The sequence below is a fragment of the Syngnathus acus genome, chromosome 11, assembly GCF_901709675.1.
Source record: "Syngnathus acus chromosome 11, fSynAcu1.2, whole genome shotgun sequence".
In the NCBI taxonomy this organism is placed as follows: domain Eukaryota; kingdom Metazoa; phylum Chordata; class Actinopteri; order Syngnathiformes; family Syngnathidae; genus Syngnathus; species Syngnathus acus.
The window spans coordinates 2108793-2134263 of NC_051096.1; the positions used below are offsets into that span (position 1 = coordinate 2108793).

At 52.7% G+C, this 25471-nt stretch overlaps 6 protein-coding genes across 10 annotated transcripts in view; 4 read left to right on the forward strand and 2 right to left on the reverse strand.

Annotated features, from left to right (window-relative positions):
• Positions 1 to 25471, reverse strand: part of LOC119130207 (fibrinogen C domain-containing protein 1-like) — a 559732-nt gene that overhangs the window by 51093 nt on the left and 483168 nt on the right. The window lies entirely within an intron of this gene.
• LOC119130419 (pyroglutamylated RFamide peptide) lies at positions 10 to 1627 on the forward strand. Of its 2 annotated transcripts, none has more exons than XM_037264274.1 (3): positions 10 to 209; positions 387 to 748; positions 1173 to 1627. In XM_037264274.1, exon 3 carries the CDS (start codon positions 1173 to 1175, stop codon positions 1557 to 1559), a length of 387 nt encoding a protein of 128 aa, XP_037120169.1. In that variant the 5' UTR covers positions 10 to 209; positions 387 to 748; the 3' UTR covers positions 1560 to 1627. The 2 variants fall into 2 exon arrangements, with proteins under 2 accessions (XP_037120169.1, XP_037120170.1); XM_037264275.1 differs by having other exon boundaries at positions 10 to 183.
• ints3 (integrator complex subunit 3) lies at positions 2449 to 9385 on the forward strand. 2 transcript variants are annotated; one of them, XM_037263786.1, is made up of 29 exons: positions 2635 to 2718; positions 3017 to 3100; positions 3522 to 3605; positions 3674 to 3787; positions 3864 to 3948; positions 4017 to 4083; positions 4148 to 4289; positions 4355 to 4484; positions 4578 to 4675; positions 4754 to 4945; positions 5017 to 5104; positions 5187 to 5266; positions 5372 to 5463; positions 5540 to 5646; positions 5710 to 5826; positions 5896 to 6025; positions 6089 to 6143; positions 6198 to 6301; positions 6366 to 6530; positions 6647 to 6800; positions 6860 to 6928; positions 6987 to 7062; positions 7144 to 7257; positions 7345 to 7393; positions 7472 to 7639; positions 7718 to 7818; positions 7909 to 7981; positions 8304 to 8466; positions 8535 to 9385. In XM_037263786.1, exons 1-29 carry the CDS (start codon positions 2635 to 2637, stop codon positions 8610 to 8612), a joined length of 3063 nt encoding a protein of 1020 aa, XP_037119681.1. In that variant the 3' UTR covers positions 8613 to 9385. The 2 variants fall into 2 exon arrangements, with proteins under 2 accessions (XP_037119680.1, XP_037119681.1); XM_037263785.1 differs by having other exon boundaries at positions 2449 to 2718; positions 7718 to 7981.
• On the reverse strand, positions 9639 to 15130 carry si:dkey-27c15.3 (GON-4-like protein). 2 transcript variants are annotated; one of them, XM_037263799.1, is made up of 23 exons: positions 15114 to 15130; positions 14647 to 14808; positions 14210 to 14343; positions 13937 to 14142; positions 13792 to 13866; positions 13679 to 13729; positions 13469 to 13522; positions 13282 to 13377; positions 13145 to 13222; positions 12934 to 13071; positions 12663 to 12870; positions 12492 to 12593; positions 12388 to 12428; positions 12023 to 12310; positions 11735 to 11821; positions 11502 to 11670; positions 11276 to 11426; positions 11056 to 11203; positions 10874 to 10990; positions 10436 to 10795; positions 10165 to 10331; positions 9983 to 10085; positions 9639 to 9918 (listed from the first exon to the last, which is right to left on the reverse strand). In XM_037263799.1, coding segments are annotated over exons 1-23 (3066 nt in total). In that variant the 5' UTR covers positions 15116 to 15130; the 3' UTR covers positions 9639 to 9789. The 2 variants fall into 2 exon arrangements, with proteins under 2 accessions (XP_037119694.1, XP_037119693.1); XM_037263798.1 differs by having other exon boundaries at positions 14210 to 14346.
• pdia8 (protein disulfide isomerase family A, member 8) lies at positions 15208 to 18405 on the forward strand. 2 transcript variants are annotated; one of them, XM_037264012.1, is made up of 13 exons: positions 15208 to 15403; positions 15679 to 15757; positions 15827 to 15944; positions 16017 to 16124; positions 16186 to 16315; positions 16401 to 16514; positions 16745 to 16870; positions 16948 to 17130; positions 17197 to 17305; positions 17380 to 17508; positions 17685 to 17764; positions 17835 to 17892; positions 17963 to 18405. In XM_037264012.1, the coding sequence occupies exons 1-13, from the start codon at positions 15240 to 15242 to the stop codon at positions 18038 to 18040; spliced, it is 1476 nt and encodes a 491-aa protein (XP_037119907.1). In that variant the 5' UTR covers positions 15208 to 15239; the 3' UTR covers positions 18041 to 18405. The 2 variants fall into 2 exon arrangements, with proteins under 2 accessions (XP_037119907.1, XP_037119908.1); XM_037264013.1 differs by having other exon boundaries at positions 17443 to 17508.
• cct3 (chaperonin containing TCP1, subunit 3 (gamma)) lies at positions 20052 to 24964 on the forward strand. Its single transcript, XM_037263984.1, has 14 exons — positions 20052 to 20209; positions 21337 to 21398; positions 21484 to 21534; positions 21609 to 21671; positions 22045 to 22141; positions 22625 to 22742; positions 22812 to 22998; positions 23067 to 23216; positions 23472 to 23604; positions 23677 to 23758; positions 23822 to 24002; positions 24093 to 24338; positions 24611 to 24742; positions 24831 to 24964. The coding sequence occupies exons 1-14, from the start codon at positions 20182 to 20184 to the stop codon at positions 24921 to 24923; spliced, it is 1623 nt and encodes a 540-aa protein (XP_037119879.1). The 5' UTR covers positions 20052 to 20181; the 3' UTR covers positions 24924 to 24964.

The window sequence follows — 25471 nt, forward strand, 5'->3', positions numbered from 1 at the left end:
CACCAGAAACAAGCAGCTAACTTTCAATGATTATTTCATATTGAGCTTCTTTCTGCTTGTTAATTAGTTTACAGTTCAGGGTGTCCCCCGCCGACTCCCCAACAACAGATGAGCTCCAGCACGTCCCTCGTGAGGAACAGAGCTTCAGAAAATGGATGGATGGACAGAAGGACAAACTTCAATGTACCTAATTCCTTTCGAACATTATAGTACGATTCCTCGCCGAATATTGAACGTTTTCCGGGCGGTGTATCTTGTCAGAGCCATTTGTGCAAAAAAAAAAAAAAAAATTGGCAATTGGAGCACTGTGAAATGATCAGTGCCAGCGGATTAATTAAAAAGTCCAAGTACTGTATCAAAATACAAAATGTTTCAAATGTATGCAGGTCCTTTGCAGTGATCAAGGAATGAGACAAAATTAGTCCTAAGCAAGTCGGGGAAAGGCCACAGCCAAGCAAGGACATCTGGAAGGACAAAGCTTGGGCGTCTTGGAAACTCTTTAGTGCCCCCCGAGCACGTTAATGAGCTGCCGTCTGGTTCCCGGCGCCAATCAAGCGTTTAATTAGGCCTGCAAGTGCTCACTTGGAGGCAGCGCACACCAAACTGGATCAAAAGGCTCATTGGCGTGCGTCAGCGGGCCTGTGGGCCACGCCCACCGCTGCCCTTGCGCAGTGGTGGGCCTTTAAAAGGGTCACCGTGTCCAAACTAGAAAACGTCGCCGTTGCTGCGCCGGGCAAAGTCGCTCAAGGTAAGCAAACTGAGCAAGGTGTCCACGTTGCAGAGCTCTGCCTTTCTGATGTTTCCCAGACATGCAGTCCTGTTGCCCCGGATTCCACCGTGGTGGGTGGATGACTGACACAGCCATCCAGGGGGGCAACTTGTGGAAATTACGTGTTTGCGGCTTCAAAATGAGCGGGGCAATTATGCTATGGGGCAAAAAGGTGACGACCGTGTAGAAGTGATGGTTTTTGGCTTGAACAGGATTCGTTGCTCTGGGCGCATCTCAAGAAATGTAGTGATTCGAGCTTGGACTGGAATTTGCAATTTTATTGCCATGCACCTTTACTGGACTCGACTTGTTGATTCGCTGCATGGGTGTGTTTGTTTTGCTTTTGGAGGTGAGGATGTGTCACTGGCCAATGTCCCGCTTTGTGTGCGTGCGCACGTTTCAGATGAAGGGGCACGTGTATCCCGGAGGCTCCCAGCTGGCCCTCCTGTCCCTGACCCTCCTGCTACCGCCGCCCCACACCGTCACACCACCCCCCCGATCTGAGCCGCCCTCCGTGGGGTTCCTGCGGCTGCGCTCGGCGTCCTTCGAGCTCTCCTCTTCTTCCGTGGAGCTTCCTTCTTCTTCCATCTCTGAGGTGTGGCAGGCTTGGCCCGGAGAAGACCCGCAGATCCTGAGGCGGGCGAGGGAGAACGGCGGCGAGGAACGCGGCAACCCATCTGGCGAGGCCCTCACCTCCATCCTGGGCGGGCTCTTGAGCGTCGGCCGAGAGAAAGGCGGCTTTGGCTTTCGCTTTGGCAGGAATTCCCGGGCCCGAGGCCGCGGACCCTGACGCGGCCCGAGCGGGTCGCTATATGTGTCAATACGCCACGATTAAACGCATCAAACGTGTCATGTGAACGGCTGTTCCTATTCATTGCTCGACATCTTGTGCTTATGTCGAATCTCAGCTTTTGGTCTTTATAGTTACTAAACAAAGCGAGTCTTTGGAGGGTGTCTCCAGCAAAAGTGGGCGAGCTAAAGGAAGCCCTAATTTAAACTGTGTATGTCCCAAAAGATCACGTGACTGATCGATAACAAACGAGGCCTCGGTCGGGATGTTTGGACGAAGTCATTGGTTCCTTCCATTGTTCGTATCGTTAGTTAAGTCGGCAGGTTCGGAGACATGCCGTGCATTAGAAACAAATACTTTGAGTGCACAAGTATGTGCAGGTTTTTGCTTCAATATTTTATGTCGGTTTGTCACCGTTTTTTGTACTCACTATGTCAAATTGATTCCATACTTTCACTACCACATTTCCTGCTAAAACTGCAATTCTCGTCATATAAACCTCCTATCGTTCTTGGGGTCCATTTGACCCCTTTCAATGTTTATCATTCAAAAAATAGTAGTTGATTTTTTTTTTTCAAAAAGTTGGGCAACAAAATTATATTAATTATTTTCTGTAGCTAAATGTGGCTGGGGTCAAATTGACCCCATGGATCAAATTTGTGACAATCTTTTCTAGGACTATAGGAGGGTTAAGTCTTCAATCTTATTTAATTCTGCAAATGAGTCCGAGTCACAGGTGGCGAAAAGGATCGATGGTGGCTTCTCACAATCACAAAACAATTTACTTTAGTGTGGAGTCCGAGAAGTCTGGGGTGTGTACGAGGCTGTTTGGAACGCCCCTTGCCCTTATTGGACCATCCTCGCGTCAGGGCAGTGATTGGTGGGAAGACCGGAAGTGATGTCCATTCACTTCCTGAAGTCGAATGGTAGCACGGAGCGGGACAGGAGGAAAGTTCCTCGCGTGACAAAGAAGAAGCGCTTTGCCTTCTTTTCTTGTACATTGCGCGCCGTAAGTTCGGCGGTGTAGGCCAAGTCAAGCCTAGTTTCGCGTAGCCAAGCCAAGTGGCCGCCGAAGATGGAAGCTGCACCGGCCAAGAATAAGCCGCAGGGCCGCCTGGTGGTGTCCACGCAGTTGGACGCCAAAGATGAGCTGGAGGAGGTAAGCCCGCGCCGTGGCACAACCATGCTCCTCGACACACAAAGCCACACGGCGGCTAGCGAGATCGTTAGCATGGCTAGCTTAAAGTGAGCGGCTACGCTCGCTATCTTAGCTTAGCCTCCGCCTATAAACTGGGAGCCAGTAAACAAATGCCCGACTTCAGACGGAACTGCGCATGCGCTGCCTGCTCACTTCAATTTGCGTGTGTGCGCGCGTGTGTGTGTGTGTGCGTGCGTGTGTGTGTGTGTGTGTGTGTGTGTGTGTGTGCGCGCGCGCGCACGTGTGTTTGCGTGCGTAGAAACTGGAGCGTTGCGTCGGAGTGGTGCACTCTTTGACCACTGGCCTTTCCGAGAGAGAAGCGAACGACGCTCTGACCGCCAGCGTAAGTTGATGACGTCATTATCAGCAACACAGCAAGCTTTCACTTCATCTGATCTTTGCAAGTTCCTCGCTGCTGCGAGAACTGTCACGTTTAAGCGCCCCTCGATGATGTTACCCCCAAGTGTCCTCGTGCAAACTCGCAGGCCTTGGTTGGCACGCTCGGAAGGTTGGCACAAAAAAAGTGCAAACACCAACCACCAATATCTCTATATTGTTAAAAAATGTAATTGCCGTGGCCCAAGTCACTATTGAGTCTGCCATTTGAGCTCATCTGTGGGGATTCCTTGACCACAATCGAGGCACTCCTTAATTTGGCGGCCAGCTTGAGAACGCATTTGATCATCGAGGAGCTTGCGACGTTGAAAGACCTGCGGCCAACGGCGACGTACTGACCCTGCTGTTGTTGTTGCCGTGACAACCAGGCGTGCAAAGGCCAGCAGCAGCACGAAGAGGTTTGTCTCGGACTCTTCGCCCTGCTTCTCACTGAACCGGCTCAGGCCCAGAGGGTAAGACCCCCCAAGATCCCCACCCCCATGTCTGATATCACCATGGCAACACACGTGTCTGCATGCAGTGTTACAGAGACCTGACTCTGGTGAGCAGAGATGGAATGAATGTGGTCCTGGTGAAGATAAATCAGATCTTAATGGAGAAGTTCCTCAAGCTGCAGGACATCCCCAGAAAGCAGGTGAACGCAGACGTGCGCATGCACTTGTCTTTGTGAGCAGGGTGGCTTTGAAATGTGTGTGTGTGTGTGCGTGCAGCTAGTGTGGCTGGTTCGAGAGCTGGTGAAGAGCAGCGTGATGGCAGTGGATGGCGTCGTCATGACCTTGCTCAAGCAGATTGCAGGTCAGATACTCAGGCGCCCGCGTATGCACGCACGCTGAATGATCATGTGACTGTGTGTGTGCCTGCAGGAGGAGACGTGTCCACGAAAAACATGTGGCTGGCTGAGAGCGTCCTGGACATCCTGCTGGAGCAGAAGTAGGACACGCACACACGCATATGCGCTGTTGCAAAGCATCTTCTCAAGCGCATGCGTGTGCAGGGAGTGGCTTCTGAAGAGCGGGATGCTGATCGCCATGTCGGTCTACACGTACCTGCGCCTCATCGTGGACCACGGCGCCCCCAATCTACTTCCTCTGCGCCAGAAGGAAGTGGATTTCTGCATCGGGATGCTGCGGGACAAGGTGAGGTCGGCGACGGCCGGCGACGGCAACGCCCCGTTGATCCCGCCTTTGTTTCCCCCGGCCAGTTCCCGGAGTGCGTGATCATCGGCAGAGATTTAGTGCGCCTGCTGCAGAACGTGGCTCGGATCCCTGAGATGGATCTCCTGTGGAGAGACCTGCTCCACAACCCTCAGGTCCTCAGTCCTCAGTTCACCGGTAAGACGGCCGGACTTGACTAAGACATGCCTCTGTCTCCGTGGCGACGCCCTCCAATAACCCCCCCCCCCCTTCTGTGCCCGTGCGCATCAGGCGTTCTCCAGCTACTCACGGCGCGAACTTCCAGAAAATTCCTAGCCTGTCGTCTGACCCCCGACATGGAGACCAAGCTCCTGTTCATGACGTCCAGGGTAAGCGGCGGGTCGGGCGGCTTCCCGCGCGCCTCGGCACTCGTTCCCATCCCCTCCCCTACCGTCTGCTACGCACAGGTGCGCTTCGGCCAGCAGAAGCGCTACCAGGACTGGTTCCAGCGGCAGTACCTGTCCATGGCCGAAAGCCAGTCGCTGCGTTGCGACCTGATCCGCTACATCTGCGGCGTGGTCCACCCGTCCAACGAGGTCCTCAGCTCTGACATCCTGCCGCGCTGGGCCATCATTGGCTGGCTGCTCACCACCTGCACGGTAAGCGCGATGGGCAGCACGCGCGACGCCGAGGAGCCCTCGTTGCCTAACCCAAAGTTGTGTGTACGCAGTCCAACGTGGCCGCCTCCAACGCCAAGCTAGCGCTCTTCTACGATTGGCTGTTCTTCAATCCTGACAAGGACAGCATCATGAACATAGGTGACACCCACTCCGCCCAGCGGCTCGGTCTACGGGAATGGCTTATAACGGAAACGGGCGTGCGTGTGTTTACGTGACATAGAGCCAGCCATCTTGGTGATGCATCATTCCATGAAGCCCCATCCCGCCATCACGGCCACGCTTCTCGACTTCATGTGCCGGGTGAGACTCCGCCTCTCGGCCATCTTGGCCCGACGTGTGGGGCTCCGGCAATGACCTGGCGGCTCCCGGCCGCCTCCTCTGTGTCCTGGCTTCCTCCCTCCTCAGATCATTCCTCACTTCTTCCCTCCGCTGGAAGTTCAGGTCCGTCAGGGTGTGTTCAACTCGCTCACCTTCATCATGGAGAAGAGAGTGCTGGCGTAAGACACACAGGCAAGCACGCGCCCGCGCTCGCCTCCCCAGGTGTGCGGGCTTAAAGGTCATGTGACCCGGCAGGCACTTGGCTCCCTTGTTCGACAATCCAAAGCTGGACCGAGAACTTCGCTCCATGCTGAGAGAAAGGTTTCCGGAGTTCTGCAGCGCCCCCTCGCCGCCGATGGAAGGTGCGCCCCGCCTGCCCGCGCTTAGCGGAGCGTGCAAACATAACTCGCTGTGTGCGCCTGTAGTGAAAATGGAGGAGATGGCGTCCATGGAAATGGAGCACCTGATGGACAAGGAGGAAGGTTGCTATGACAACACAGAAGCCGCCTTCAGTGACGATGAGGAGGAGGTCAACAACAAAGGTTGCCATCTTTATCCTCCTCCCAAGAATTGAAATTGCGACTCATGTTGGTGTGTGTGTGTGAGCGCAGGAAGGAAGCGCGAGTTCAGGTTTCATCCAATCAGAGAGACTGTTGTGGAGGAGCCCGCCGACATCACGCCCTGGCTTGACCAATTAGAGGACACCATGAAGGACAAGGTCGTCCAGCTTCAGAAGTCAAGGTCAGTGGTCGAAAGCCAAGTTTCCGCCGACGTATACTGACCGATAACGACCGTTGTCCTCAGTGACACGGAGACGCAGTGCGAAGTCATGCAGGACATCGTGGACCTCATCCTGGAGGTAACTGGACTAACTTGACGTCACAACGAGTGCTTGAGCGTGCTCGTGTTGCAGGAGGACTTTGACACGGAGCAGATGGCGGCCTTAGCTTCGTGCCTGGCAGAAATCTTTAAAGAACATTTCCGAGGAGATGTCCTCCCAGAAGACATCACTGACGAGTAAGGCCGCCCGCCGCGAGCGCAGGCGTGCTCCCGTCTTATCACCCACGTGTGTGTGCGTCAGGTCCCTGGAGGAATCGGTGTGCAAGGCGGTGTGTCTGGTCTTCCGGAACCTGGTGACCATGCAGGAAGACAATAGCGGCTTCTCGGTTCTTCTGGACATGCTGGCGGAACTGTACCAGAAGCAGCCCAAGATTGGTTACCATCTGCTCTACTACCTGAAAGCCAGGTGGGGCCCGCCATTGCCGCTTGGGTGTAACGCGGCTGCAAACAAACGCAGCTCAGCTACTGCCCGAGTCTCAAAACCAACGGGGCGTTTACGTTGACTCCATTGCTCTCGTGCAGCAAAGCGGCAAACGGCAAGATGATGCTGTACGAGTCCTTCGCTCAGGCCACGGCGCTCGGTGACCTTCACACCTGTCTGATGATGGACATGAAGGCGTGTCAGGAGGACGACGTGCGCTTGCTCTGCTACCTGACGCCTTCCATCTACTCAGAGGTACGCACGCGCACGCATTCGGCCGGCGGGCTCTCTGAGCGAGCGCCTTTGCTTTTCAGTTTCCAGATCAGACGCTGAGGAGCGGCGAGCTGCTCAACATGATCGTGGCAGTCATCGATTCGACCCAGGTAGGTAAGAGGGCGAACGGCTCGGCCCGAGCGAGCCCGGCGCTAACGCGGCGTGCAGTTGCAGGAGCTGATGTGCCACGTGATGATGGGAAACCTGGTCATGTTCCGCAAGGACTCCGTTCTCAACATTCTGAGTGAGCATGGCCGCCAACACACCCGCCCGCCCACAAACGCACGCACTCTAGCCACCTGACACTTCCTTCCTGTCCGGGCAGTCCAGTCTCTGGACTGGGAGACGTTTGAGCAGTACAGCACGTGGCAGCTGTTCCTGGCACACAGCATCCCTCTGGAGACCATCATCCCCATCCTGCAGCACCTCAAGTACAAAGGTAGCTTTCGAAATGACTCAAGAAAGACCCCCTAAATTCCAAATCCAACTCACATCATCTTTTTGGCTACCTTCACTTTCTGTGCAGAGCATCCCGAGGCCTTGTCCTGTCTGCTGCTGCAGCTGCGGCGGGAAAAGTAAGGGCGCGCACGGTGCTGAGCGCATGGCGCCGAGCAAACGGCAGCGCCCCACTCACCTCTGCGCATGTGCGTCAGGCCCAGCGAGGAGATGGTCAAGATGGTCCTGAGTAGGCCCTGCCACAGCGAGGACCAGTTCACCACCAGCCTCCTGCGGCACTGGGCGTCCAAGCACGACGACACCCTGGCCGAACACATCAAAGCGCAACTCATCAAGAACAACAACCAGCCGCGGAAGAGGCAAAGGTGAAGAAGCTGACGAGGAGCCACCAAGACGCCAACATACGTGTGCCAAAGTGGTCACCGAGCGTGTCATCTTTGCAGTTTACGCAGCTCAAGCAGCAAACTGGCTCAGTTGACGCTGGAGCAGATCCTGGAGCATCTGGACAACCTCAGATTGAGTCTGAACAACACCAAGAACAGCTGTCAGTGCGCACACGCGTGGGGGGGCGGGCGGCTGGCCATGCGTCGCCACAGCCCACCAAGCCCTGATTCTTGCCTTTTGTTGTACTCAGTCTTCAGCCAGACGCCCATCCTTCAGGCCCTGCAGCACGTCCAGGCCAGCTGTGATGAAGGACACAAGATGAGGTACGCACATGCACGCGCTTCCTGCTCGCCTTCCGGGTGAACCTAAAAACTTTGGTAGTTTGCGTTCTTTCTGAGAAAACCTTGTCGCATTTGTCACTCTTTCCGTCAATTTCCGTTTGTCATTGCGCAAATTAGTGCCGCACAAGTCGCTAAGAGGCAGCTTGCTCTTTGAGAGCTCTGTTTGAGGAAAAAATTCAAGCCCAAAAAAAATTCCATTGTCCCTTGGGAAATGGTGCCAAAACAAATACCCGGGTAAAAGTGGCAGCGCGCTTTCAGTTCACCCGGAGAGGGGCCGTGATTGACGGGGCTACTGCCCGCGCAGGTTCAGCGACCTGTTTGCCTTGGCCGAAGAGTACGAGGACTCCCAGGCCAAACCCGTCAAGTCGCGCCGCAAGGCAGCCGCCACCTCGCCCCGGTCACGCAAAGGCCCTGTGCCGCCCAGCAGCAGCAACAACGAGGAGGAGAGCGCCTCCAGCAGCGCCTCGGTACGTTGCCACGTCCTGCGCCATCCTGCGCCGTCCTAAATTCATTTGGCTTCCTGTTTATGACTCAGGAGGAGGAAGACTCCAAGCCCAAAGCACCCAAGAGGAAGAGGAAGTGCTCGTCGGCCGTGGCCTCCGACAGCGACTAATGGCTGAGGCTGTCGGACGATGCAAGGCAGCCGTTGGCCCGCTTGCCTGGCAACCGCTTGCCCGGCAACCGCTTGCCCGGCAACTCCTTGCCCGGCAACCGCTTGCCCGGCATGCACTGCGCCCCTCCACACTTTTTGGAGAACTGTTATCACGGGGCTTTTCCACTTGCTGTTGTTTTTAGCCGCCCCGTCCTTCCTGTGCCCAGCTGCCGTTGGAACGCTGGTATAAACCCGAGCCCGTTTGCTCGTTGACCTGGTACAGAGCAGCTGTGCCGCCCGCCCACATCATCACGTGATGGTCATCAGCCAGGCTTGACCGGACCGACCGTCGGATGCCCGCAAGTTCTTGTTAAGGCCGCCCAGCCGGTACTGTCTCGAGTCGCTTCCAGACTCATCAGCCGTTGATGACTTTTGAATGGCTGTCACGTCCGCGGCAAAGTCTCTGCGAACTCCACTGTTGACTCCGGAACGCATCCCGGAATTCTTCATCCCGCCCCGCTTCCTCCTCTCACTGCTGTGGCGAGCCGTGCACTGAGTGGTACCACCGTGACCCCCGGCCAACGTTTTGGAGCCCTACAGATTCTGTGCGGTCGTGGCTTGAAGCCCGTGCACACGACACCGGAGTCCGTATTTCTCCAGGATGATGGTGGCACCTCGGCACGCGTGACATTGTCACAGGGCGCCAAAGAGATGCGAGGGCGGGGCAACAGTTATGTCATGTTCTGGTCAGACACTTTTAAGGCGTTTCTAATAAAAAAAGAATTTGAAGATGACCTGTCACCCATGACCTTTTTATTCCATCCAAACCTTTTAAAAATGTGTTGAACCAGTTTTTGATCCAAGCAAATATGACTTTCCTTAAGTAATTTGCACGTGTTGGTGATGTCATGTGACTGCACACGTGCACTTGATGGGCTTGCATGTCAGCAAGTATGCAGCTTTTTGGACGTTCTCCGCTTGTGGAACTTTGTCCTTCAATTGACTCTAAGTGTATAAGGTTGTGACTCCACCCTGAAGACGCTCATCTCAGATGTTTCAAACTTTATTTACAACAGCTAGCATTAATGTTTGGTGCAAACCAAGAATTGAGTTCATTCAATGTGAATTGAAAGAATTTGATGACATCATCGCTGAGTCAGCAAATGTTGAGCGAGTGCTATGAGAGCAAGTTTTCCTTTCAACTTTCCAACAAGCTGCTTTTGGACTCTGGCAGAGGTTCCGGTTCTTGGTCGACAACCGAGGGACAGGATACGGACGTCGTGGCCACGCGAAAAAGGCGAAGGAGGTCTTTGAAACGAAGGCTCACCTGGAAAGAAGTGGCATCAAGTCGTGACCGCAACACGACTGCAAACCCCGCCCCCCCATCTCACCTGCCGGGCACTTTTGGTTCCCAACTGGGCGGAGACTCGCCTGAACGTCCGCCAATTGGCTCCTTGCTGCTGACAAGCTGTCAGGATGAGGCGGTCGGCTTCTCTGAGGTGAGCGGTGAAGCAGACGATGAAATGTCAGAACCGCCATGAAGTGCCGCCATAAAATGTGGGCGGGGCCTCACCGAGTCCAGACCACCATCTTTTCTCCGTTTGCGCCCGTCGAGACGTTTTGAGCGGAAACGGTCGGCGGGGCTTCCTGCTTCATGTCTGCGTCATTTGCTGTTTTTCTGGGCTCGCTCTCTTCCGGAACAGATGCGTGCGGCTCCAGTTGTGGGCGGGGCTCTTCTTCCTGAGAGAAGCGCGCCACGCCAAAAGGGCAACTTTTGCTTCATCTGTTTTTTTTAGGCTTCATTCGAAAGCCATCATGGTGACCCCCCAATCCCTCATGCATACCTCAGGCAGAGAACAGAAAGTTTCAGCGACTTGTGTCATCTTGGCCACGCCCACATTCATACCGCAGAGCCTTGATGATTCTGAGAAAGCAGGACGCTCTGGCTCTGCTTCGTTGATCCTCTGCATGCCGGCTGCCGCCGCCGTGGGGGCGGAGCAACCAGGAGAGGGCAGATTTTGGGCTCTGGGGCTGGGAAGAGCCGAGGACAGGGGCGAGGATGTGCGCTCAGCTTGCTGGACGAAGCCCATGCGGCGGAAGTGCAGGTTGGATGGGAGGCGGGATGGGTAGCACGTGGAGGAGGAGCCAAGCGCAGTCATGTGACCGGAGGAGTTAACCGCCTTGGAGATCGCAGGGAGACTTCTCTACAGGAGGTGAGACACACTGACAATTTTGATCCGTGTCCATGCGTGCACGCTCACGTACATGTTGCGGCATCTCACCACCAGCCACAGAGGCATGAGGCGCACGTCTCTCTCCACTGGTGGGCGCCGCTCTGACGCAGCAACGTGAGCACACGCCCGTGGCATGCGAGGAATAACACGCTTGCAGCGGAATGTCTACACACAGACACGCGCACACATTTGCTTTCAAACACATTCAGGTGTGTCTGCGCATGTATTACCTTGACGATATTGTCAGGGACTCCTGGTCTGCAGCACTGCTGGATCCTGCGTCTCACTTGAACGACACTTTTGCCCAACAACAAGTCGCACAGCAGCCGGGTCGGGTCACGCGAGCCCTCCAAGTTCCGAAGACCCATGATGAGCAGACTGCGCGCGCACACACAGTTTGATTAATTGCCCTTCTGCAAAGTTTTGATGTGTTTGATGATGCGCGTGTACCTGTCTTCTGCCGCAGTGAATGCTGCCGTCCTGCGGGGGCAGTAGTGAGCCGGGTCCAGGCTGACACGAGGCAGAAGTTGCGGGTAAAGAAAGACTGGACTTGTAGCAAAGATCCAAGCCAGCTCAGCGGGCATCACCGGAAAGCAGCGCACTGGTAACAAACACGCACATGTGTGACGAACGACGGGAAAATGCACACTTAGCGTAAACGGCCAAGGTGACTGACTTTGTCCGCGTGCATCAGGCACGCGCTTGGGTTGTGCGTAGGCCACGGGCCAGTCCCGCAGCTCGGCCAGCAGTTCTAGCGCCCCTTGTAGGTTGGCCGCCCTAAAAGCGCTGCGCCGCTCCGGCGAGGTCATCGGCTCGCCTCTTCGCGCTAGGAGGTCCAGCTCAAACTGACACACAACGGCGCTGTTGGTCACAATTGCGCTTGTTTTGCCGCCCGCGCTTGCTTCTCACCAGGAACTGTTGCGTGGTTTCAGCTTCGTGGCGGAGTTCTTCCACGACTGACGTGAGAAGGTGAATCTGAAGCAACAGCTGCACGTGCTGGATGCACGCACACACACACACACACACACACACACGACCATCCATGTTTTGTATGAAATTTCACTAGCATTCTCAAAAACCCAAATGTGCACGTTGGTTAGATTTGCGATCGATCAATTTAAAGACCGGCACGTTCATGTGAGTCGCTGCTAAGTGGTGCGCTGTGTTCGTCATTGCGTCCCCGTCAAAGTGTCTTACCTGCTGCACTTGCTGTGCCAGTGTGCGCCTGTGCTGTGCGTCCAGCCTGAGTATGTGCACACTGGCCGTGTGTCGGGTGCTTCTCATGAAGGACAGCTGCTGCCGGACCGTACGCCGCTCTGCCATTGGTCGCTGGCTAACCTCCACGTCGCCCTCGCATGTTTCTTTGTGTGTGTAACACGCGTGTCCGGCAACACGCTTGTCATGTGTGTGTACGCCTTCCCGCGGCAACTCCTCTTCTTCGTGCCCTTCATCGTCCACTTCCTGGCCTGTCAGGTCCTCTTTCAACTATCACGCACACACAAATATCTTTACTGCGCTTGTCTTTGTGTGTGTATGAGCGCGCGTGTGTGTATGTGTCTGACCGTTTCAAAGAGCTCCTCCATCAATTCATTTACTTCCTTTTCTGTAGATCATCAACATCATTATCACCATGATCACACTGTGGTGGGCGTGTGTGCGTACTGACTGGTGATGCGGACAGCCTTGTCGTCACGGTAATCCTCCTGGTCCGGCTCGTCAATATCAGCCAGGAAGTTGTACTCTGGGTCATCTTCATCATCACACTCCTCTGAACACATGACAAGTTAAGAAAACGTGTGTGTGTAAATTACTGTGTATGCGTATTCAGACTTCTCACCATCATTGTCCACGTCGGAGGTCATGAGGCCTCTCAACCAATCAGTCCAGTTGCTGTCCTCGTGGGCGGAGCCACAGTCGTACATGTCGGGCGTGATGTCGGGCGCTCGGAGCTCCGCCTCCAGTCGCCCCAGGGGGATGTCCCGAAGAGGACGCTTTGAGCGCGTGCGGTACGCCATCAAGCCCCCCTCGCCCGTGTCCTCCAAAGGCTGGCCACACAATTCCGGATATCATGAGCATCCATCCGGGTCTGATGCTAATATCGCTCCCACCTGGTACGGGTCCATACACACGGCCAGCTCAGCCTCTACAGCGTGCAGCTTCTCCAGGAAGTTGTCTGTTTGCGCGGACGGAGGCAGAGCTTTGGGTGGAGGTGGGGGGCCCATGGAGGCAGACTCGGCCCTCGTCGTCTGAGGGCGACAGGAAGCACGGCTTGCAACAGCTCACACCCACCCACGCACGGGAGCCGCCGCGTGCCTTTACCTTCCCGCCGCTGCGTAGGTGCCGCCGGCTTCCTCTCGGGGGCGAGGCGGCGCTCTCAAAGTCGCTCTCCAGAAAAGTCTGCCGCATCAAAGTGGTGTCAGTCACGTCATCATCATAAACTCACCGGCCACCCTCACATCTTCGGCCGTCTCGTCCTCATCTTCATCGTCGGGACGATACTCTTCATCGGAGGAGTCTTCCTCAGCGAGGGGGATGTCTACAAACTGATGGACCTGGACACAAAGGCCAAGAGGTGGCTATCTTTCAGTCAGCTCGTGGCGGACGTACGTGCATGCGGCAGGCAACAGAAGGTTTGACTTTGACCTTGCTGACGTCTCGCCCAGTCTTGATCGGCGAGATGTTCCACGCCGGGACTGCCTGTCGGGAAGGAAGCCAGCGATGACATTAGCAACATCATTAGTGACTGGTTCACTCATTCCCATTCCTCAATCGCTGCAAAGAACGATTGAGGTCCACTATTTCATAATCCACCCCAATGTTGGGGGGAGGTGCAGAGTGTACGCCGAGTCTCACCACGCCTTTCTCCACAACTTCCTTCAGCTTGGATCGCGTCATCTTGGGCTCCTGCGGAAGCACAAAGTCACTCGGTCAATCGCCTCATCCATGACGCACATCTCGCAACTCACAAAGGGCGGCACGGCGTCCGTCTCATTGATGGCGGCTTTCATCATAGCCACCACGTGCTCGTTGGTGATGACTTCCTGCAGGGCAAAGGTAAGTGTCAAGACAAGCTCAGCGTACACGCAGTCGGGCGTGCCTGCGCACACTCACGTGAATGATGTTGCGCACGTTGACGCTGGTCAGCTTGTGTTGCTTGGACTTGCACTCCAGCAATTGGTCGAGCTGTCTATCAATCTCCAAGCCTTCTCCCGGCCTCTCTTTTTCACTGTTCTTCTTCTCCTCCTCCTCCTCTTCAGTCTGTCTTTTCCGTTTCCTCTTGACCGTTCTCTTCCCGCCGCCCTCGGCGCACTCGTCGTCTGATGTAAGCAGAGGCGGCCACTCAGATGCCGTTGCCATGGTGACAGCTGTGATGCTGCGTGTTACCAGCAGTGATGATGAGCTTGGGGTCCGCGTTGTCATCGGCATCTTCACGCTCAGGGGGGAGCGGCCGTGAGGCAAGGTTAAACGCTTCCGCTCTCAGACGTTTGCAGGCAGACTTCATGATGCATCGTCGATGACTTGTGAGCGGGGCGGCATTCAAAGATCCAAATCAAAACAAGTGAAATGGGCGTCTTTGTTTTCATTTGTGACAATTCTTATATATTTTAACATGCTCTATTTTAATGTTTAGCCCAATTTTGGAAAAGGGAGAACATAAGGTTTTACTTTCAACATGTAGACTTTGACTATTAGCTTGCAATTAGCCTTGATCAATTCACAAGTAGCTTCTTTTAGCATCTAGCATGGATTTCGAACGGGAGCTAACATGCTGAAAGTCAAGACACGCGCGGGGGTTCCTTATAAGTAGCAAAAGCACTAACCCAAACATCAGAAAGGCTTCATCCTGGACTTCGTCAACCGCCTTTGCCGTCTTTTTCTTCTTCGATATGTTTTTAAGCTTATTCTCCTCGTCCCTTGTTTGCTGAGAGCCACCTAGTGGAATTCCGTTGTAACAGCTTCTCCTTCTCTTGGTTGTCCCCTTCCTTAAAATGCAAAAACAATCTCAATAAATATGAGTGACTCATGAAAACATCCGCTTGTTCACACCACGTCTCACTCGTTGTATACCGTTAATAAGATATGTTTATCAGTGATATTCGGGAGGTGGGCCAAGGTTTTGCCATCTACTTACACTTCAAAATAAAAGTAACTGACGAAATAATCACAAACGTTGCCATACGGTCATTAATGCTTATTAATGCTCATTACTCTATGTTCCGCTAATCCTTTTTCTTTTCGCCGAATCAATTAAGTTTTGTAATCATTTTACGGCGAAAAAGTCACTTACATTTAATGCGACGCTTTTATTCTGAAAGTTGTTTCCGGACCTTTGAGTTAATGTTTTAGCTTTGACGCTGATCACACACTTTCTGTGCAATTTTGTCCAATTTGGTTGGAAACGTTAATATTGGTCATGGCGGCTGGCCGTCGTCTCCTCGCTGTCGTTACGTTTTTGCTCTTCGCCCTTTTTCCGGCCTTGCTCTCGTCCCGCAGTGACGTGCTCGTGCTCGGAAACGCCGACTTCGACTACTTGGCAACCGAGCACGACACCATGCTCGTCAAATTCTACGCGCCTTGGTAACGCACACTTGGTTAAAAAAGCGCAAACATTAGCGTACGCGTCACTCAGGGCACGCTTGCTGCTGCTTTCATTTAGCTCCTACAACATGCCACCTTCCTTTCTCTCTTTCTCACTCCTCTGCTCCATTCCTTTCTTTTTTCCTTACCTCCTGTCTACTCTTTCTTGCCTGTGCCACCCTTAATTCCTCCATCATTCCTTCCTTTTTTCCCCACATCCATCCCTTCCTTTCTTCCTTGTTTGCGTCCTCCTTTCCTTCCTCCCTAAACGTCAGGTGTGGCCACTGTAAGAAGTTAGCTCCAGAGTTTGAGAAAGCAGCTGGCAAACTGAAGGGAACTGTGCAGCTAGCAAAGGTAACATCGGCCGTTTGTGCGTGCGCGTATGCGCCAGCCCTTGTCTGACTTGTGCGTGCGGCGTGTCAGGTGGACTGCACGGCCCAAGTGGACACGTGTAGTCGCTTCGGTGTGTCAGGATACCCGACGCTGAAGATCTTCAGGAATGGGAAGGATTCCGCCTCCTACGATGGTCCTCGGTCTGCTGGTAAAAGCTGCTGGTGTCACTTTGGTCACAAAATGAGGCGCTGATGGGTTTTTTTTGGTGTGTGCCCCTCAGAGGGGATCTTTGAGTACATGGCAAAGCAGACTGGTCCGGATTCTGTGAAGTTGCTGACCGAAGAAGACCTGCAGACCTTCGTCCGCCACGACGACGCTTCCATCGTCGGTACGAACGCGCCACGATGAGCCCCGGCTCGGACGCCCTTTGACCTCCTCGCCCGTGTCAGGTGTGTTTTCAGACGAGGACAGCTCTAGCCTGAGTGACTTTGTGAAAGCTGCGGGACTTTTGCGAGATCAGTTCCGATTCGCTCACACCACACAAATGACGCTGGCCGCCCCCTATGGACTCCAAACAGAGTCAGTCTTACTTTTCCTACTTGAAACTTTCAATGGCCGCCTTGTGCCGTCTGTCAAGCTACCCTCTGTGTGTTGCGTGTTTCAGAGGCATCTTGTTGTTTCGGCCTCCCCGATTGGCCAGTCCGTTTGAGGACAGCGTTGTTGTTTTGCCAGATTTCTGGACCATCCCGTCTTTGAGACGCTTCATCCGAGATCACGTGTAAGTGCGTGTAGGACTAATAGGAGCAGAAAAAAATTTGTTTTGAATAAATTTGAAATTGCAATCAATACTAGCCATTGTTTAATGCTTTGGAAAAAGAAATAGTTTGAATTTAAAATTGGGATCAATACAAGTCATTGTTTACTGCTTTGGAAAAAAAACAGCTTTTGGAAGTAAGTTGGCAAAGTCAAGTGCCTGAAAAATGGTATTTGCACTCCATGCGTGTCTAGATTTGGACTTTGTCCTCATATGACCTCGGAGAACAAAGATCTTCTGAGAGTTCGTGATCTCCTGACTGCCTTTTACAACGTGGACTTCCAACACGACGCCCCAGTCTCCAAGTACTGGAGAAACAGGTGACACGTGCGCACACCGGACGGTTGTCTTAACGGCTCCCGCCAACTTCCCGTCCATGCGTCCTTCCCGTCGCCAGGGTGATGAAGGTGGCGACCAAGTACGCAGGACGGGGCCTCTTCTTCTCAGTTGCCAATCAGAAAGACTTCCAGGCCGAGCTAGAGAATGAGTTTGGTGTGGGGACGTCCGACGGCGGAGAGGTTCCCCTGGTGACCATCCGCACCAAAGCGGGTCACAAGTACACCATGAGGGAGGAGTTCACGTAGGTAGCATGCAAAGCCACTAACGTAGCACAGCATGAAAAGACGATGACCCGTGTTTCTTGCAGGAGGGACGGCACCTCTCTGGAGAGGTTTCTGGACCAGTACTTCGCCGGGCAGCTGAAACGCTACGTCAAGTCAGAGCCTGTCCCTGACAGAAACGCCGGCGCCGTTAAGGTGTGTGACGCGAGCAGTATATTGTGATTAGCGGCGACGCCAAATGACATCACGGGAGTGTGCCCCGCACGCAGGTGGTGGTGGCTGAGTCCTTCGACGCCCTTGTCAACCAACCTGACAAAGATGTCCTGATCCAGTTTTACTCGCCGGCCTGTCCGAACTGCAAGAAGCTTGAACCGGTTTACACCGCGCTGGCTGAGACGGTACCTTTATCTTCATTGTCTTCTGCTTTGCGCTCGGTGCCGAGCTACCGCACTCGGAATGAAAATTGCCTCGAGAGGCCTGACATGAGCTTAGCCTGCTAGCCTCATCTCCAAAGCTGAGCGTTATTGTTGAGAGTTGTTTGCGCTGGTACAACAACGAGTGGTCCTCTTGTCAGCTGTCTTCAGATGCAAGCGTGGTCGTCGCCAAAATGAACGCTGTGGATAACGACCTGCCGCCCGGCTACGTCGTCCAAGGGTGAGCTCACGTGAGCCGCCAGTGTCCGGACACGCCACGCGCAACCGATTAACGCTTTGCCTTCTCTCAGGTACCCGACCATCTACTTGGCGCCAGCTGGAAGGAAGAACGAGCCAGTCCGATACCAGGTAAGCCAGCGGGCTTTCTTTCCCTGGCCACGAGAAAGCGCGCGTGACCTCCGCCTGTGGTTTGTGGCAGGGTGGGCGGGAGCTGCGAGACTTCCTGCGCTTCTTGCAACAACAAACCGGCCAGCGCCACCTTCAACGGGAACTCTGATTGGCGTCGGTGTTTGAGTCCTAAGCGGAGTGTGGCTGCGGCCGCCATTCTCAGCAACTCCTTGCAGCCTTGCCGAGATGCTTTATCTGAAACGGCAAGAACGTACAATCGGAAAAGTCATTGCATTTTAACGAGGTACAAAAGGTGACAAACCCTGCTGTGAAAGTAAAACTTGAAGAACTCCAAGATTCCGTCCTCCTTGGGTAGCACTTATCCGTGATGATGCATCTATGTATGGCAAAAAAAGACGTACGTGTTTGCGCACTGGGCATGGGAGGTGCGGCCGGACCCCTCTGCACGCAACCCTTGCATTGATTTGTTTGTAACCTTTGTAAAGGCTCGGATTCATTGATTGATTGCTCTGTATGATGTATTTATTTGTACGCTTGATTGTGTGATCCATTTTTCTCTTTTTAAAGGAAATCCAATTTGGCATTGCGGTTATGTTCTTGTGGTTTGTAGAGTCATGAAACATTTTATCAAGTCTCGCATCACTGTGTGTGTGTGTGTGTGTGTGTGTGTGTGTGTGTGTGTGTGTGTGTGTGTGTGTGTGTGTGTGTGTGTGTGTGTGTGTGTGTGTGTGTGTGTGTGTGTGTGTGTGTGTGTGTGTGTGTGTGTGTGTGTGTGTGTGTGTGTGTGTGTGTGTGTGTGTGTGTGTGTGTGTGTGTGTGTGTGTGTGTGTGTGTGTGTGTGTGTGTGTGTGTGTGTGTGTGTGTGTGTGTGTGTGTGTGTGTGTGTGTGTGTGTGTGTGTGTGTGTGTGTGTGTGTGTGTGTGTGTGTGTGTGTGTGTGTGTGTGTGTGTGTGTGTGTGTGTGTGTGTGTGTGTGTGTGTGTGTGTGTGTGTGTGTGTGTGTACCTGTATGTATGTATGTATGTATGTATGTATGTATGTATGTATGTATGTATGTATGTATGTATGTATGTATGTAGTGAAGGAATGGGGTCGAAATACAAAAAGTCCTGCCTAGCTACAAAAACAGATATGCTCAAACCTCATTGAATAAAGTACATGAGCAGACAAGTATATTCACATATTAAAGCAATAAAAGAAATATTTTAAGCATATAATTATACCTACACACCAAATCAATAAAGGAGACATAACTAGACGTTTTTGATAGGTGGTAATGACAAAGGTTTTTATAACTTTATGATCTGATATATATTTCTGAGCACTTTGAAATAAATGTTTTTTGATATATTGCCTGAATAGCTTATGATTGACAATAAAGCAGACTTTGACTTTGACTTTACTTGAGCACCTGGAGCCACGGTACAATTTGCCATCGCGCAAGTATTTTTCTGAGACCGGACTGTCAGAAATGTATGAGAAAGTGTGTGAACACTTGTCACAAGAATTAAGAGATGTAGAGACATGTTTACATTGCTTGATTATTGTATTTGACCAAGTCACATGTTTATTCTCTTGTCCCGATGCTATATTTTATTTTTAATTCCACTCTGCACTTTCAGTATTTAGAAATAATTTTGAATGTTTTTTTTTTGTGTTCGACTAAGTAGAGCTTGTTTTCAGGGAGCACTTCTCATTGCTGCTTAAATGAGCATTTAGCAAAGAACTGTGTAGTCATGCCTGATGCCATTGCCTTTAGTCTTTTCTGTTCCACATGTAGAGGTATGTAGCTTGTTAAGTCAACCATAATAGCGGATCGGTATCGGGTATCGACCGATACGCAAATCCACGGCTTCGGGATCGGTATCGAAACTGAAAAAGTCGGATCGGTGCATCTCTACATATTATGTATGGATATATATGTATGGATATATATGTATGGATATATCCACACACATACGTGTGTGTGTGTGTGTGGTTTTTTGTGTGTGTTTGAAAGGTATGACTTAATATATTACTGCAATGGGCATGTTGTCCCTCCCAACATGGCCGCCATGAAGGCACGTTATCCCAAATGACTTGTCCTAAATGCGTAGTCGTTAGGCGGGAAAGCGGGCCTGGCAACGCTTGGATTGACGCCATTGGTTGGCACGTCCGTCGCTGACAGTTCCCCCCGCCCCTTCAAGAAAGCCCTCCCACTTGTCGAGTGGAATCTTCGAGTCGCGTGGAGCCGGTCTACGCGCTTTCTACATCTTTTCTTTGTCTCCCGGCCTTTATATTTTTCTCCAAGATGTTCGGCCAACAGGTTCTTGTACTCAGTGAGTAAACGCTCCGCTTGCTATGTCAGACGTCGTCCCCTAACACCGAATGGCCCGCTCGGCTGGCCGCACAAAGCGCTCTGGCACGTGCTAAGCTAGGCGAGCGAGGTTAGCCGCGTTAGCATGTGCCCATGGTACCAAAGAAGCCAGCCATTCACTGTTTAGCGGTCGGCCTAGCACTTGCGCTCATTTTCAACGCGGCGTCAAATGTTCTTTGGTCTTACGGGACCGAGTATAACGGCCGAGCCACACCTTTGCTCTCCGCCTTCCGAGCGTTTAAGCATTTGCGGCTGCTAACTACGTCATTAGCGGACATTGGGAGTGCACTTCCTTGTCACGTGGTCAATTGGTCCAATTGTTAGCGTGTGTGCTGAGAGGTTATCCGCTCTCAATATATCTCCAATGCGTCATGGGAAGCGTCGTGCAACGATAGTCACTGGACAATCAAATGTGACGACGTACGGGTGGATCCGAGGATTGAGGGAGACGTAATACGGCGGCGGGGGGGGGGACATGACTAGCACGTCCGCCTCTCAGTGCGGGGTTTGATTCCGGCTTCGGCCTTCCTACATGTAGTTTGCATGTTCTTGTGCTTGCGCGAGTTTCCTCCCACGTTCTCAAGACAAAGCCGGTTCGGGATGTACCCCGCCTAGTGCACAGACAGCTCAGATGGGCTCTGGCACGACCCGCTTTAGAAGTGGTTTGGTGCGACCCTCTGAGAAGTGGTTACTCCCACCGATGTCACTAGAAAGAGTTTGAATAAATGAGCTAAAGTGTGATTAAATGTCACCAATATGCTAAGAATTAAGAATGTTATGACATTTTGAAGACTTTTAAAAGCAGGCCAAAATGTCCCCTTGTTTCAAATTCTGAACAATGTGACTGAGGCAGGGTCCTGGTGTATATAAATTGTATTTCTTTTGCTGTACATAGTTTGAATAAAATGAAACAAATGATTTATGTCATTGAAGAGCAAGCTCCTATGATTAGGGAATAGAGCATGACTATGCAAATGCAACGGCTGTGGTAGACAGTCCTTACTCCCTGGTCGTTACAAACTAGGGCCACGCTATACAAGATGCTAGTTGTAGGATCTTGCAAAGAATGACAAGACTTGTTGTCTCCAGACCAGAATGTGAAGAGAGAATCTGGGCGGAAAGTCCAGACGGGAAATATCAACGCAGCCAAGGTAAGTTCATTTTGTATTAAGTAGTTTTTTTTTTTTTTTACATGCAACTTAATTATGATCATCAATTGAACGTCACATGTTCCAGACCATTGCTGATGTCATCAGGACGTGTTTGGGCCCGCGGGCCATGATGAAGGTGAGCTACAGTCCGATCGCCTGTATAGCAGCTATAATACTAGCGGCGCTAATATCGGTTGCGTGTTTTCGTAGATGCTGCTCGACCCTACCGGCGGAATCGTCATGACCAACGACGGAAACGCGATTCTGCGAGAGGTGAGCCTGCCTGTGGATCATCATGTGTCTCGTGTAGGGTCGAGTGGAACTGGGGCCATCTTTGAGCTTCTCCCAGAATCGTTCTCTGTGCTAAATTTTTGAGTTCTCGTTATTCGCCAGCAAGAAGCTCAAACAAAAGAGGATCGTTGGAAATGCTACACTTTGGGAGATGGTGCGCCGCCACGCCCTTCTGCCGCCAAAGCTGTGATAGTGAACAGTGAAAATTAAAGGACAGAAGTTCATACAATATCCGATCGTTAGGAACCGAAATCGTGTCGAAGAACCTGAAAGGGCACCGCAACCATCAGAATTCAAACGATGCCCAACCCACGTAGTGGGGCCGTTGTTTATGACCGCATCGCCATGGTTACAGATCCAGGTGCAGCATCCCGCGGCGAAATCTATGATTGAGATCAGCCGCACGCAGGATGAAGAAGTGGGAGATGGAACCACATCTGTCATCATCTTGGGTGAGAGGAGCGAGTGTGTGGCCTCTCACATTTGTGTGCCTGCCTGTGTGCGCGTGCCTTGCTCACTCACGTCTGCATGTGCCGCGTGGGTTTAAAGCCAAAGTTGCTGATTGGGTTTCTGTATGCGCAAACATCTCGCATTATCGCTTGGTTGACGTCCACTTCTTGAGCACCAGCATCACCTCAACTACCCAAAAAACAAAAGCAGCACCACATCAACCAAGCTTTTGATACCGGTGATAGTTAGCATACGGTAGTGTCCCACGTTTGAACACTGATGCAGTACTGGATTAAAAAAAGACATTTGAACCAGCTGCACGTAGCCCGCCAAGCTTCCTTCTCTCAAATTATTGTTAGAATTTACACTTGGAATGCAGTGAGTCCCCCGCCTTGACCATGTTGCCCTCGTGAGTTGGTGCATGCAGACGCGTGCGTCAAATCCCGACAACTGACGTTGCCCATTTTTGCCAATGTGCGCGCAAGCTGGCGAGATGCTGTCAGTGGCAGAGCAGTTCCTGGAGCAACAGATGCATCCCACCGTCGTCATCAGTGCCTACAGGCGAGCTTTGGAGGACATGTTGGAAACGCTGAAGGAGATCAGGTAGGTGCACACTCGCCGGGCTTTTACGGCAGCAAGCTGACTGGTCCACTTTGGGCCGTGCCCCGGCAGCGTCCCCGTGGACATAGCCGATCGCGCCTCCATGCTGAAGATTGTGCACTCGGCCATCAACACCAAAGCCGTGAGCCGCTGGTCCGAGCTGGCGTGCGGCATGGCCCTGGACGCCGTGCTTACCGTGGAGATGGACGATAACGGACGCAAGGAGATCGACATCAAGAAGTATGCCAAAGTGGAGAAGGTAGGAATGCACCCAAGGGCTCGCTCCAGCTCGGGCCAGGCCGCTCTCCTACCATGCTTGCGCCGCAGGTTCCAGGCGGCATCATCGAGGACTCGTGCGTTCTGAGGGGAGTGATGGTCAACAAAGACGTGACACACCCGCGCATGCGCCGCCTCATCAAAGAGCCCCGCATCGTCCTACTTGACTGCTCGCTGGAATACAAGAAGGGCGAGAGCCAGGTGAGCGCCAACGCAAATTATGACCGGATTGATTTTCGGCTCAGTTAGGTCCATCCTCAGCCGATCTTGTCATGTGACGGCGAGTCGGGCCCGACGCCGTCGTTTGTAGAAAATCCCCGTCTGATTGCCTTTCTCGGTCAAATTGGGGTGTTTGTCTCGGGCGTCTCCCCCTCTGGCTACCCAGCGCGGCCCAAGCGTTTCGCAAATCTTTGCCATCGGCCTTTAATCGCCCGCCACTTGTCTCCGTTTGTGTAGACGGACATCGAGATCAGCAAGGAGGAGGACTTTGCCAGGATCCTGCAGATGGAGGAGGAGCACATCCAGCAGATGTGCGAGGACATCATCCGGGTCAAACCTGACCTTATCTTTACTGAGAAAGGAATCTCAGGTGGGTGCACGCCAAGTCGCTGCTGCCGTGTCTTCTTATGAGGAGCCTAAAGTTATGGCTCTTCCACCTCAGACCTGGCCCAGCACTATCTGGTGAAGGCCAACATCACTGCCATTCGCCGCGTCCGGAAGACTGACAACAACCGCATCGCCAGGTAGCCTTAGCGTAGCCTCGCTAATAGCCGGGGCCGAAGCCTCACCGCCCCGTGTCACCTCAGGGCGTGCGGCGCGCGCATCGTCAGCCGCACTGATGAGCTGCGTGAAGAGGATGTGGGCACCGGAGCGGGGCTCTTTGAGGTCAAAAAGATCGGCGACGAGTACTTTGCCTTCATTGCTGAGTGCAAGGAACCCAAAGCCTGCACCATCCTGCTCAGGGGGGCCAGCAAGGAGATCCTGGCGGTGAGCGCCGCCTCGTGTTTGCCAGAATCTCAGCGTGTGACGCAGCAGTGCAGTGCACTTTGAAAATGGGAACCGGCTGCATGTGCACAGGAGGTGGAGCGCAACCTTCAGGACGCCATGCAGGTTTGCCGTAACGTGATGCTGGAACCCTGGCTGCTACCCGGAGGGGGCGCTGTGGAGATGGCCGTGTCCAAGCGCCTGATGGAGCGTTCACGCGCGCTGGTGGGCGTGGAGCAGTGGCCTTACCGTGCCGTGGCCCAGGCCCTGGAGGTCATTCCCCGCACGCTCATCCAGAACTGCGGCGCCTCCACCATTCGCGTGCTCACGTCACTGAGGGTAGGCACTCTGCATGCACACTCTGCATGCACACCCACTCAACAGTGGACATCTCTGACGCTCGTATTCGATTTACTCGGGCCAGCTTCATTTCTAAAGTCACAAGCTCAAGTTACTATAACGTGCACGGACCTTCAGCAAATCGCTTGTTGAACAAAAAAAGCATTGGATTCCGACTCAGTCATCCCACGTCATTCAAATTTGAAACACCCTTTGCTTTGATGCATTTACTTGGGTTGCCTGTCGCTTTGAGCGCGTTTGACCTTTTGCAGGCCAAGCACACTGTGCAGGACGGCATCTCGTGGGGCGTGGATGGCGAGACAGGTACCCTGTGCGACATGGTGGCTGCCGGCATCTGCGAGCCGTTGGCCGTCAAAGCACAAACGTACAAGACGGCCGTGGAGGTGAACGCGCTTGCACCAGGCGGCGCACCATGTGCCGCCTTCGCCTTTTACGGTCCCCACCGGCCGTTCTGACCTGCTTTCTCTGCAGACGGCCATCTTGTTGCTGCGCATCGACGACATCGTGTCAGGTCACAAGAAGAAAGACAAAGATCAGGGTGCAGGAGGACCTGGCGCTGAGTAAATTCAACCGGACGCTCAATAAAGTTACAAATTGAAGCCTCACTGTGTGATTGTCGAATTATTGCACATTTTTTCACTTTTTGTCAAACATCACTTCACTCCATATAAAGCCCATGTGCTTCAATCGCTTTGCATTAAAGGGAAAGAGACAATTTACTTGTTTGGCCACTGCTTTCCAACCTTCACAGATGGTAAAAAAAATAAAAGAAACACTAACTCATAAAACATGTCACCAAAAGTGTTATACGCTACGCTTGATCTGATAGAACATCTTTTTTTCTTCATTTATTTTTGTCCACCAAGTTGTTGGCGTAGATCGGCAAACAACCTTACATTCTATTTGGCATAGGTCATATTTGGGTCAATTGGTTATATTCTTATTCGCGACCTTGCATTCTTTGGGGCATCTGAGCTAATTTGGTAAAACTTGATCATTCTTAAACGCACGCTACTTTGCACACTTGACATCAAATTACACTGTAAGTGGAGTTGAACCCCCCACCTCTGAAAATCTGTCTCAATGCATTCCAAACCTCTGCTCATTACAGA

Bases quoted from the DNA above. Each gene is read 5' to 3' on its own strand.
- LOC119130419 (XM_037264274.1), top strand. From the start codon at position 1,173: ATGAAGGGGCACGTGTATCCCGGAGGCTCCCAGCTGGCCCTCCTGTCC.
- pdia8 (XM_037264012.1), top strand. From the start codon at position 15,240: ATGGCGGCTGGCCGTCGTCTCCTCGCTGTCGTTACGTTTTTGCTCTTC. The intron at 16,316-16,400 runs GTCAGTCTTACT...TGCGTGTTTCAG, and splicing joins CCCTATGGACTCCAAACAGA to AGGCATCTTGTTGTTTCGGC. The intron at 17,765-17,834 runs GTGAGCTCACGT...GCCTTCTCTCAG, and splicing joins CCCGGCTACGTCGTCCAAGG to GTACCCGACCATCTACTTGG.
- cct3 (XM_037263984.1), top strand. From the start codon at position 20,182: ATGTTCGGCCAACAGGTTCTTGTACTCA. The intron at 22,142-22,624 runs GTGAGAGGAGCG...TGTGCGCGCAAG, and splicing joins CACATCTGTCATCATCTTGG to CTGGCGAGATGCTGTCAGTG. The intron at 22,999-23,066 runs GTAGGAATGCAC...CTTGCGCCGCAG, and splicing joins AGTATGCCAAAGTGGAGAAG to GTTCCAGGCGGCATCATCGA.
- si:dkey-27c15.3 (XM_037263798.1), bottom strand. The intron at 11,822-12,022 runs GTAAGACACTTT...GCGTGCATCCAG, and splicing joins TGGCACAGCAAGTGCAGCAG to CACGTGCAGCTGTTGCTTCA. The intron at 10,332-10,435 runs GTATGCATGAGG...CGCTTCTCTCAG, and splicing joins CTTTCTGTTCTCTGCCTGAG to GAAGAAGAGCCCCGCCCACA.
- ints3 (XM_037263785.1), top strand. From the start codon at position 2,635: ATGGAAGCTGCACCGGCCAAGAATAAGCCGCAGGGCCGCCTGGTGGTG. The intron at 4,946-5,016 runs GTAAGCGCGATG...GTGTGTACGCAG, and splicing joins GGCTGCTCACCACCTGCACG to TCCAACGTGGCCGCCTCCAA. The intron at 5,464-5,539 runs GTAAGACACACA...GTGACCCGGCAG, and splicing joins ATGGAGAAGAGAGTGCTGGC to GCACTTGGCTCCCTTGTTCG.